At 40.5% G+C, this 12,861-nt stretch overlaps 1 protein-coding gene across 1 annotated transcript in view; it reads right to left on the bottom strand.

Moving 5' to 3' along the window:
• Window positions 1-12,861, bottom strand: part of Nrg3 (neuregulin 3) — a 550,956-nt gene that overhangs the window by 218,852 nt on the left and 319,243 nt on the right. Inside the window, exon 2 of the mRNA XM_042054014.1 lies at window positions 6,108-6,181. Within this exon, the coding sequence (XP_041909948.1) occupies window positions 6,108-6,181 (74 nt within the window). The remainder of the gene's footprint in view (window positions 1-6,107; window positions 6,182-12,861) is intronic.

Below are 12,861 nucleotides of genomic sequence, written 5' to 3' on the forward strand. Positions count from 1 at the left end.
GTGTGGACTGATTCTGCTTTGCAGTTATTTCTTCATTTTAAAATTTATTTGCTTTTTTGTGGATGTGAGTGTATGTACACCATATGCAAGTCTGGTAATCTCAGAGGTCAGAAGAGGGCATCAGATCCCTTACAACTGGATTTATGAAAAATTGTTATGAGCTGCCATGTAGGGTCATCTGCAAGAGCAGCAAGTGTTCTTAAACACTGATCTTATTCTCCAACCCTACAGTCATTTCTTTACTTTTAATATTAGAAATTCCTGGCTGAAGTTTTTCACAATTTATTCTTCCAATGTTTCTTAACACCTAGCATTTGGAAGCATCTCAACAGAACCACCTTTAGAGTAGCTGCAAAACAGTTTTTGTCATACTTTTAATGGGGAAAAACAAAAGTTAGGAACATGGAATGGAACAATCTATGTTTATGTACAAATCTAGAAAGGGCCTCCCCATCCTTATGTCTAATTAATAAGTCAAATGCAGTCCTTACCCAGGGAAGTTCGGCTATAGGAATCTCCTCTGATAGCCAATGTGTGGATGCGCATGTGCCCAATATAGAGTATTGAAGTATTCATATGCACCCTGTCAGTGCACTTTAAGTCATCTCTGTATTGGTTATAATTCTAGATACAACATAAATGCTGTGCCTGTATTTTTCAAATATTATTTAAGGAGTAAGAATAGAAATCTGCACCTGTTCAGTATAGATGTGATTTTCTGAAATCAGTTTTGTTGTAATATGCACATATAGCAGGGTAATAAGTACAGAATGTTACCCACAGATAATTGCGCCTCTTACCCTCCATTAAAGCTTCTTTTTGCCACAGTCAGAAACTATTACAGAAACCCACAAGTGGCCAAAATACGAGGACAACTGGGTTGTATAACCCTAATCACTGCCTCTGCAATAGAGCTCCGATGCCTAAGGCTTAGAGAACACTGAGGAAGAGGGGGCTGGAAGATTGTAGCTGACAAAGGCCCAATATGTTTGCTCCTCGAATGACAGGGAAGCTCTACCCATGACGCTTCAAGAGCAGGGCTGCCTAAGCGAGGAATCAACAGTGGCAATGCTAGCAGAGAGGGCAACATGGAAAGGGGACATCTCAAGGAGTCCAACCCCTAGGAAGTGAACTACAGAAAACTAATGACAGCTCAGAAAGGGAGAATTAGTCTTCCCTAGGGATGATCCCTCTAATTGCTTATCCAATATCAAGTAGTTATACTGAAAATCATGCATTTATAAGCGTCATACTAAAGAAAACTTAGCCAGTTGTAGTTATGTGTTTGTAGACACACATACACACACTCTCCCCCATCTCCCTCTTTCTTTCCTTTCTCCCTCTCTCTTTTGTTCACTCATTTACACACACACACACACACACACACACACACACAGGGTGGGGGATAATGTAACAGCAATAATCAAAGCAAAAGGGGTCATGTATTTAAGAGGGAGGAAGGTGATAAGGGGAGGGGACATGGAAGGGATTGGATGGAGAATGGAAGGGGAATGTAGCACAGATTCTAATTGGTCTAATTTAGATATTAGGAAGTGAAAGATATCAGAGGGTGAAAACTAAGAGATCAGAGAGGCAGTGCAGCCAGCCTTTTACTCCTATCAATGGTCAGAACAAAGGGGTGATCCTGTCCTCAGACTGCCTCCTCAGACTGCTTCAGACTACAACTCAGACTGCATCCTGGGACTCACTGAGTTCTTGTCTCCTCCTGCCTTATATTCCTCTCTCTGCCCAGCCGTATCAGTCCTGTCTCCGCCTTTCTAGTGCTGGCAATAAAGGCATGAGATCCCAAGTTCTGGGATCACCTTGTGTGAGTTCTGTTTCTCTTTTAGAAAGATTCAATCTTGTGTAGCCCAAGGTAGCCTTGAACTAACAGAGATTCCTCTGGTTCTGTCTCCCTAGTACTGGGATTAAAGCTGTGTGCTGCCACTGCCTGGTCTCTGGTAACTTAGCTCTGTACTCTGTTCTTCAGGCAAGCTTTACTTATTAAAACACAAACGAAATATCACTACAGGGGAAAACTGAATTGGTGTGGGATTTCCCTCTATATGCTGTGATTACCATTGGTTAATAAAGAAACTGCTTTGGGCCTATAGCAGAGCTATAAGGGAACAGAGCTAGGTGGGGAAAACTAAACTGAATGCTGGGAAAAAGAATGGCAGCGTCAGAGACAAGCCATGGAGCCCCTCCAGAGCCAGATGGAACAATGATGTGGCAGTAACGCACAATAAACTGAATCCTGAAGAAAGGCAGCTACATGTATTAGGGTTTGTTTTGTTTTAAAACAGACTTACAAAAACTTTCTAAAGTTATTACATACATGGGAGCTCAGTATGGATTTATCTTATAGGTTCTTTTTACCACATTCTAGGGCCCACATCCTCATCACAGCAACCACTGAGGCTCTGCTCATGTCATCTATCCTTCATTTTCTTGAGTACATGCAAAATAATGTGATTTTTTTTTCAAACTATACAGGCAAGGGTACCCATTTCTGATCAACTCTGCATTACCTATGGGAGAAAAAAAGAACAGGTAATTCATATCTCATTGTGGGATTTTAGTCAATAGATGAATGCAAGGATCAAGTTGAAAGAAAGGGGAAAAGGCAGAAGAGTTGAAGAGAAAGGGTGGAGAAAGAAAACATGGAGGGTATTGGAAGAACACTTATTTCCTGAACATGAAGCCACTCTGAAGAGATCATGAGCTGCAAATTAAACAATTCTTCAGCAAGGATTTTGACAAGGAAATTTCATTAGGGATTTAAATCTCGATGGAAGCTCAAGTTGCTGCATTAAGATATGAAAATTGTGCAAATATTGTTCCTGAGAATGATGTTTGCCGCAGGTCATTGAGTTTCAGTCAATGAAATTGAGAGTGATAAATGTCCTGTTGAAAATAGCTAGCAGAGGAAAGGTTCCAGGAGAGGGAGAAAAGAGCCCATCAGTTGGAAGCTTAGGCCCTTAAGTCATTTGGAAGAGAAGTGAGACTTGGGTGTTAACTGGCTATGTGACCTTGAGTTAGTGTATTTTGCATCTCTGCAGTCTAATTTCCACATCCATAAAATGTGAGCAATTTCCAATGCGCTCCCCACTAGTCTGTGATTGTGAAGATTTAATGAAATAATTCAGTCAAAGCCCTTTGGCACAGTTCCTAGCATGCAGAGCATCGAACTGCAGACTCATAATGGTAACAATGAAGATAAGGGAGTGGGCTAGAAATCTACCTGGTGCTGGTGTTCTCCATCTCTATGTTATACCAAAATCTCCCATGATGCCTTTACTCAGATGAGAATTATGAGACTTAGAAACTGAATACATGTGACATGGTTTATATGAGTAAGCAAAAGTTTTACCCAAAAAATCTCAATGTTTTTGTACAAACACATTATTTTTCCTCATTGCTTGGAGGGTTCACAGAGCTAAAAGTCCATTGTATTGACATAATTTGGTGGATTAACAACTTTGTAGTTACCCAAAAAAAGGCTGGTGGAATGAATTAATGATCTCAGAAATAAAAGAATACATGATGAATACATGAAATAATATATGACTCATGGTCTTATCTATAGATTCTTTTTTTGTTTATTTGAGACAGGGTTTCACTGTGTAGCTTTGGAGCTTGTCGTGGAACTAGCTCTTGTAAACCATGCTGGCCTCCAACTCATAGAGATCTGCCTCCCGAGTGCTGGGATTAAAGGCATGTACCACCACCTCATGGCACATCTATAGATTTTTAATGTGTGAAAATCTCTAATTTTGATTTCAAGAAATTCTAACATTTTGACTCTTATAGACATATACATTTTTACAGAATCATTGCGAAACAGGAAAATGAGTTTATACAATTCCGTAACCCAAAATCCCTTGAGCAGAGCACTGTATTTATTTTCTAGCCATATATCTCAGAATGTTCATTTTTGCAGCCCTACGTATTAAATTTCTGTTTCATGGTGTCATATGATCGAAACATCTGAGGCGTTTGTCATTCTGGAGGAAAACAAGGTATGAGATGTTTCAAGGAGAAGCCTGTTGTGAGTTATGCCTAGTATTTCCTTTCCCACTGCTGCTGCATGAAATAATGATGTGAACCTTAATCTTAGCCATGAAGGCTCATAGGGAATTTTTTTTCTCTGAGAACTACATAGTCACTAATGTGGGTCACATACTTTCAACATCTGCACTGAACTGAAATTTGCCTCTGCAACTTGAAAGTATCTGTCATTATCCTCATTGCATTAAATTTCTGAGTCCAATTGGATCACAAAATTTGCTTAGATGCTTTAAAGAGCAATTATTTTACCTACTTTGTATCATATACCAGGCCTTGTCTAGAATTCTGTACTTGATAAATATTTTTAAAGCCACATATAAAGTTCTGCATTTTTGGAAGAGGGGCTGGCGAGAGTGGTGGCTATCACTATCTGAGATAACCATCAATGAGATAACTCAGTGAGGAAAGGCTCTTGCCACAATGCCTGACCACCCAACTTCACTCAGCACGGTTAACAGGGTCTAACTGACTTCCTTAGGTTTTCTTATGCCCTCCAGAGGTGCACCGTGGTATAGCATGCGTGTATGTACAGAAATACATGCATATGCATGTATGTAAACACACACATACAGAGAAAAAATATAAACTTAATTTGGGAAATATGTATTAAAAAGGAGAAAAGGAGAAAAGGAGGTGAGAAAATGAGAATACAGAAAGAGAGAAAGAATGAAGAATGAAATACAAGCTAGACACTTAGGAAAACAGCTTTGTGTGGGGCTGAGAAAACAAATTGCCAAGCTCATATTTTATGTAAGCTTCCCAATGCTCCAAATGTGTGTATGTATCCAAGACCAACAAAAGAGCTTTAGACACCAATAAGCTTCAGCTCAACAATCCGCCACAACTACAAAATGAAGGAAATACAGAGCGACCCCCTAACACCATGATCATTTGATTAGGTCTAGAGAATGGCACTTCACCTTTCACAGAACATATATCTGGACTGCTCTCTAGCCTCTTAGCAACCTTCAAACTCCTCAAGGGGATATAAAACACATTTAAGTGAAATTAAAGAAAAAAACTTCCTTTCTTTAAATAACTTTCCATTTAGCTAGACAATTTGGCTAGAAATTTATGGGCCAAGTTGATACACACAATGCAAAAAGATACTGAAGACAGCCAGACATGTTCTTTGTGTTCTAAAACACAGTTTGGACTGAGAAGCTAGCTATAGTCGATACAGAATCTTTTCTAAAATCCCCATGATTCATGTTAGATATATAAAACCATAATATTGCTATTACAGTTTAGAAAGGCATGCCATTATCCTCATTGAACTAAATTTTTGAGTCCATCAAAATCTTTCTTTAGTGATGATTCAATTGTAACAGCCATGGAAAGAGCAAAATAATTACCACAGCTAAAGTAAATTTTTTACTTTTAGCCCAAACTGGTCATTTTCACGAAGAAAGTTACCTTTAAATTCATATACCAACTGAAACTAATAACCAACAGTACTTGAGGTTGTAAAAAAAATGGCCTTCTTTCATGGATTCAAAATAATAATTTTGTTAGTATTATAATCCCTGATATGAAAATAGTGTGGTCAAACCGGAGCTGAGTTTTTGCAGTTTGTTTCAAAACATCTTAAGTAATTTTATTACACATATTTTCTTCTTTCAGTAAGGTAAATGTTAATAAGTTCACCATTATCACAAATTACCAGACAAAGTCTCAGAAGCAATATAAAAATGCAGTTTCATAACATTCTTTAGAGAAATGATGAGCTTTTTTCTCTATAGCCTTCTTTGTGTAAGGGAGTGATATTAGGAGCCAGCCTGGGTCCTACGGCAGGCAGTTGCCTGAAGTTGGTTCCCAGCAGAGCTGCAGGCTGGCTTTAAGCTGAAGGCTAAGTCTCAGAGGAGAGGAACTAGACTGAGTTAATCCTGGCTGTGCTTTGAGCATGGACGCCTCCCCACTTCCTAACAGCAGGTTAGATACAGAAGTGAAACATAACCTTCAGCGGGGTTGAGACCTTCTCTCAGGCAAGACCACCTACAACACCCCGTTACAGAGAAGAAAAAGGTTTGACCTACTTGGATCCGACAAGATGGAGTCTGTTTTCGGCAGAAATTGATCACAGCGGACTCCTTGGTAGCCTTCCTTGCACCTGAGAAAAGGGGATAAACGACAAATATATGCATGTGGTTGAGAAAGACTTGAGACGTCATCAAGCAGACTTAGCACTGACAGTGAGGGGAGAACAGTCTACTTAGCCTTCCAAATTTGACTCAGCCTGTTTCCAACATCTGTGGGCAGATTCTAAATTCCAATTTTGCTCAATACAAACAAATACACAAAAACATCCAGAGGAACACAGATCTACAGCTATAGCTGTAAATGCCACACTCGAAGAACAAATACACCAACATCTCAGATGCCTCTCTCAGCAGTGTGGATGGTGGTTATCCTATATGGCTGGCACCAGGTGCATGCTGTGTTATTCAGTACCCTGCGATCTAAATGCATTCAGACACATTTTGCAAGCATCGTGTTTCTTACAGCACACATTTTATAGCATTATACATCAGTTACAGATTTAGGTTTCCTGTATTGTTTCCATGTAATTTCTTGGTTTTCTTCTTTGCTGATTTCACTTTTTTTGAATTTGGTCCCCTTTCTGACAGTCACTTCCTGATCAGAAATATCAACATAGCACCTGGCAGGTTCTGAGGGGTGCCTAAGTTGTCCTGTTTGCTCCTTTATATTTAGAACATATATACAAAGGCAACTGTCTTGAGTGAGTACATTGCTGAACTAGGCACACTCTGGAAGCTTTAGTAATGAGGCACATCCAATTCTTGAGTCCTATGCTTGGCTCAATCATTTATGGCTGCTTGACCAGCTCAGACAACTGCAACACATCTACAACCGGTTCATACTACAAATGTAACTAAGGCCCCAAACACTGTCTGGGTAGAGTCTCTTTAAGTGGGAAGGTAGTATTTGCTGGTCTTGGTGAGGCTTAATCCATCACGCTTGAACTAAGCAGAGAACTCACCATTGTCACCTGGGAGACTCTGTCCTACTTACAGAGGGAAAAAATTGGGAGGTTGACATGAAACTCAGGTTTCAAAAACAACAATCTGCTTGTTAGAAATCTATGAAATTGACACAAGTATTCAAAGAGACTGTCCCATAGGCCCTGGCAAGGAGGGCTGTGAATTCTTCACTTGGAGTAGGTCATGCTACCTGAGTGTGAGGAAGTATTAGATGAGGCTTACTGTAACAGGGCTAGCAACTCTGAAAGCACACAGACCATTTTCTACCTTTCATTTTGAGCTAAATTGGAATGCCAGGCTCTCTTCAACACCTTTTTAAAACATGGCACCTCCAAATATATTTAGTGTTTGTCCCCTCATAGTCTAAGAACAAAGATTCCTACTATGTGTATACAGATACCCCGGAAATCGCAGATGCCTGTGAATTTATTTGTGCAAAGCCTTGTCTTCACCTCCTTAAAAACAAAGTATCTACTGTGCTTGAAATAAAATAGGCGAAATAAAATTTCTAATGGTAAATATTTGGCCAGATGATACTTAGGGCTGAAACATATTTGTGACAAACGAGATAAGGTTCTGTTTCCTGAAAGCTGCCCCGATGCTGCTCTTCATGCTATCCAGAACTCTTTGTGCCATGGAGTGGAGCTTTGGTCCTCATTTCTCCGTGACTGTGAATTATGCCCTGCACGTGTGATCAGGCACATACACTTTCTGGAGGTGTCATTTCCAGCCCGTGCAGGAGGGAGGTCTTAATTATCCTTTAACTGCTTGTATGTTTATTTCATGTGAAAATAGCATCCTGACAGGGGGGTGAGGGCAGCTTTTCAACGGAAATATTGTTTTTGATTTTTTTGTTTGTTCGTTTGTTTGCTTTGCTTTTTACAGGTTCATTGTTACTTAAAACATATTATTCCATTTGTGAGTGGAAAAGAAAATAAAGAGAGAAGTGTGAATTTTTTCCAGTCATAAATGGATTGACCATCATTCAGAGCCCACCTTGGAGTGTTAGGCCTTGGGGTGGGGGATTAGGAAAATTGTAAAGTGAGTCTTTTCCAGGTGTCTTCACACCTGTGGGCTGCAGATAATAGAGCTTGATGGTGGTGTATCAGCCTTGCTCAGGCTAGGGAGCCCAGCACAAACCTCAAAACAGCCACATATGCTGCCACGCAGCAAGCCCTGCTCTGTTAGGAGAGAGGAGCAAGCCACTGCTAATTGGTTTGAGGGTTTGAAAAACAACACATAAATTTCTCATTTAAAATTCACACATACGTTACCTTGCTAAGTTCAGACTTATCCGAACATGAAGATGGACTATTACCCCAGACTGCTGATGAGTTGGTTCTGTGACCGTATTGAAGCGTGGGGGGAGTATGTCCTCAAATGCATTTCTATCACACGAGTGAGTCCAGTGGACCTTCTCTTGGGGTGATAACTGACAATACTGTGTGGTTTGCTTCTGTTTCAGTTAGTTTGGAAGATGGCAAGAGTTACTGTTTGCTTTTTGAGAAACACAGTGTAAAGTACAAGGGGGAGATTTACACTCCAGAATATTGATTTCATCTTATGTGTGGTGTAAAGAATGGCATTGAAGAGTGCATGCATAATGTTTAACAATAAATATGGCTTTCTTTTTTTAAAAAAAAGTAGAAATCTTGTCTTAGCTGGCTTAGTAATCTGTTTACTTTACTCTCTGCTTTTATTTGAAAGTCACTCCGTTCACCTATTCTCTGCATTCCTTTGTCTTTTAGAAACCTGCATCATAGCCACGATATTAAAAAAAAACTACAATATTGTTCGGTCCTTTCACAGGCAAGTTTTGATTCTGCAAACTCAGGCAGGAAACAGCAAGGGTCGACAAAAGGTTTCATGAAGAAATGAAAGAATTATTACCAACTATGAAATAACCACAAAACAAAGTTGGTTTGCAAGAGCTGAGACATTTTCCTGTAGGCAAAATTAGCCTCAAATTCCCTGTGTTTATTTTGAGCTGAAGGGGTTGTGTCTTTAGAAAACTAACTTCTTAAGTCGCATTGTGCTTTATTTCCCAGTACAAAAGTTAGAAGCAGGAGGAACACGGAGGTGACATTTGAAGCCAAGTAGGGCAGAAACCATGATTGTTCCACTGACAATGGTGGACACAGAGTGAGGAGAGGGATAGGGAATCTGCTGTCCCGGCTCCACTAACGGCCACGTCTAGCCAATAGTGAGCCTAGGTACCATGTTACACTCATGTTCCCAGAGGGCAAGACTGTTTAAATTCAAATGTACAAGACTGTTCTTCCTCATGTCCTCTTAGATTTGCCTCATTCTCCTTTGCACATGTCCAGTTTTATCTGAAATAACTGGCATCCTTATGGATCATTTTTTCTCTTCTTTTCATTACCCCAGAGGAAAAGCCCAGTGGCTGGTTCTAGTGGGGAAAAAGATGATCAGTAGCCAAAAGAAGAGTCATGGATACCAGCCAATATCTTTGGCTAGAATTCAATACTTGCTTTGGGTGGCATGGTGAAACAGAAATGCTCAGCATATCAAGACTGCATGTGGAAGGATCCAGAAAGGAAAGACTTTTAAATAGTCCAGTTGGCACACTTTCACTGTCTCTTGACCATATAGGCAGGACAGTAAATAGCAATGAGTGTAGAGATTCCTGTTCATTGAAGAGGACAAGGAATACGTGATGGTTGAGTGTATAGGCTTAAATGGGATATGGATACTATGCCGTCTAAGTCTCAAGGAACAATCCAGAAACAGGAGCAGAAAGAATGAGAGCACAAAGACAGGGAGAAGGGTAATGGAGTACAGACTTCAGAGCATGACACAAACAATTCAAAGTAACCTCAGAGCTTATGCTACTTCCTGCATTGGGCCAGAACAAGACTGGCTCTGTCAACAGCCAATAATGAATCAGGGAGGGGATCTCCAGGCTGCTCCCTCCCTGATGAACTATTGGCTATCAATACACTCATGAGGAGTAGCAAGGAGTAGCAGTAACCAGCTTCAACTGTATAACCAAAGGTGAGCCCATTTGGCTCTAATGATTAGATTCAAATCCATGGTAACAGAACTGGTCCTGATTATAATCCACAGGTCATAAAGCAAAAAGACACATGAATGTGTTGGAGGTTGGAGGTTGGTAACAGGTGTGGGAGGGAGATAAAGAGTAGTCAGTGGAAATAACCAGAATGCAATATATATATATATATATATATATATATATTAGAACAAATGTAATTGATAAAAAAGCAGTTTGCTCATGTGTTTATGTTCAACAGGAGCTGTCCCCATTGATGGGCTTAATGCAATTCTTGCAGCCATTAGCCCAAGTATTAACATCATTTCACCTCCTTTTCATAGTTCTCCGGCAACAATTTACTTGTTTGAGTCAATGATTCTCATAAATTACTGTGGATAAATCTGAAGAATGCACAGGTGTCATTAAAAGGTATCTAATGTTTCCAGACTTTTAATTTCAACATCTTGATAGAATAGTTTAATTTAACGTAAAATACCTGTTAGGTGAAATACATTTTCACTTTCTCTTCCTTTTGAATTTTCTCATTTCTTAGTGGAAGGTATTACTGCTCACTTGACCCGTTCTCTCAATGTCCTCTGTCTTCTTGCTCATATATGACTTGATTACATTCACAGATGATCTGTCCAGCACATGGTCTTCGCAACCTATCTTCCTCATCCACATTATAATTAGTTAAACCCATCGGTTTCTATCCTTCTGTTTCACTTAGTCTTCATGTGTGTGTGTTTAATTCAAGAGAGGGTTTCTCTGTGTAACATTCTTGGCTGTTCTGGAACTCGCTTTGTAGACCAGGTTAGCCTTGATCTCACAGAGGTTTGTCTGCCGCTGCTTCCTGCAGCAGTACTGGTGGGCAGAGAGAACAGGAAAGCCAGCTCTCCAGCTGAAAGTCAGCTAGCCAGACAAGGAAGAAGCAGGAAAGCTGGATAGACAACACATCTTAAATGAAATAACAAACCTCAGGGCAATACATACATTAATAGAAATACATTGGGGAATAAACTAACTAGAAACAAGCCTAAGCTAAGTCCAAGCATTCATAACTAATAATAAATCCCTGTGTCATGATTTGGGGCTTGTGGTCCAAGAAAGCCTGCTATACCTTACAGATGAATCTTACAAAGGCATTTTCTCAAATGAGGCTTCTTCTGTTCTGATGGCTCTAGCTTGTATCAAATTGACATAAAATCAGCTAGTAAAAATAATCTCAACTATAGTGAAAGAATTCGCTCTGTCCTTTGGGACTTCACAGATAAATATTGTATACACTGTTTACATCAGTGAAGTACATTGTGTTGTGTGGAATCAGCTAAGAGCAAACAGCTGAATACTATACAATATATCTCATTTGTGGAATTTAAAAAGTTGAGTTCAGAAACAGTAGAGAGGTGGTCTTCTAGGAGCTTAGGACTGGGCATCCAATGTTGACCATGACACTTCTTTTTTTTCCAGTTTATTTATTTTTTATTAAAAATTGCCATCTCCTCCCCTCCTTCTCCCCCTTCCCTCCCCTCCCCTCCACCCCCACCCCCACTCCCTCCCTCTTGAGGCCAAACAGCCATCAGGGTTCTCTACACTATGTTGAGGCCAAGGTCCTCCCAACTCCCCCCAGGTCCAGGAAGGTGAGCAACCAAACTGACAAGGCTCACACAGAGCCCGTCCATGTCGTAGAGACCAAGCCCATCGCCATTGTCCTTGGCTCCTCGGTCAGCCTCCAAAAAGGCAGCCTACTGACTGGGAAAAGATCTTCACCAACCCCACAACAGACAAAGGTCTGATCTCCAAAATATATAAGGAACTCAAGAGACTAGACTTTAAAATGCTAATGAACCCAATTAAAAAATGGGGCACTGAAATGAACAGAGAATTCTCAACAGAAGAAGTTCGAATGGCCAAAAGACACTTAAGGGCATGCTCAACCTCCTTAGCAATCAGGGAAATGCAAATCAAAACAACGTTAAGATACCATCTTACACCTGTCAGAATGGCCAAAATCAAAAACACCAATGATAGCCTTGGCTGGAGAGGATGTGGAGTAAGGGGTACACTCATCCATTGCTGGTGGGAATGCAAACTTGTGCAACCACTTTGGAAAGCAGTGTGGAGGTTTCTCAGGAAATTTGGGATCCACCTACCCCAGGACCCAGCAATCCCACTCTTGGGAATTTACCCAAGAGATGCCCAATCATATTACAAAAGCATCTGTTCAGCTATGTTTATAGCAGCATTATTTGTAATAGCCAGAACCTGGAAACAACCTAGATGCCCTTCAGTGGAAGAATGGTTGAAGAAAGTGTGGAATATATACATGCTAGAATACTACTCAGCGGTAAATAGAAAAGACCATGACACTTCTTAATGGCAGACTAACTGGATTAAAAGAGTAGAGGGTGCTTGAACTGGCCTTGCCCCACTATCACACTGATGATTATCTCGAATATCACCGTAGAATCTTCGTCCGGTGACAGATGGAGATAGAGACAGAGACCCTCATCAGAGCAACGGACTGAGCTCCCAAGGTCCAGCTGAAGAACAGAAGGAGGGAGAGGATGAGCAAGTAAGTCTGGACCGCGAGGGGTTGGTCCACCCACTGAGACAGTATACCTGTTCTAATGGGATCTCACCAAATCCAGCTGGACCGGGACTGAATGAGCATGTGATCAAACGGGACTCTCTGAATGTGGCTGAAAATGGGGGCTGACTGAGAAGCCATTGATAAAGGCATTGGGACTTGTTTCTACTGCATGTACTGGCTTT

This window comes from Arvicola amphibius, chromosome 12 (genome assembly GCF_903992535.2).
Source record: "Arvicola amphibius chromosome 12, mArvAmp1.2, whole genome shotgun sequence".
NCBI lineage: Eukaryota > Metazoa > Chordata > Mammalia > Rodentia > Cricetidae > Arvicola > Arvicola amphibius.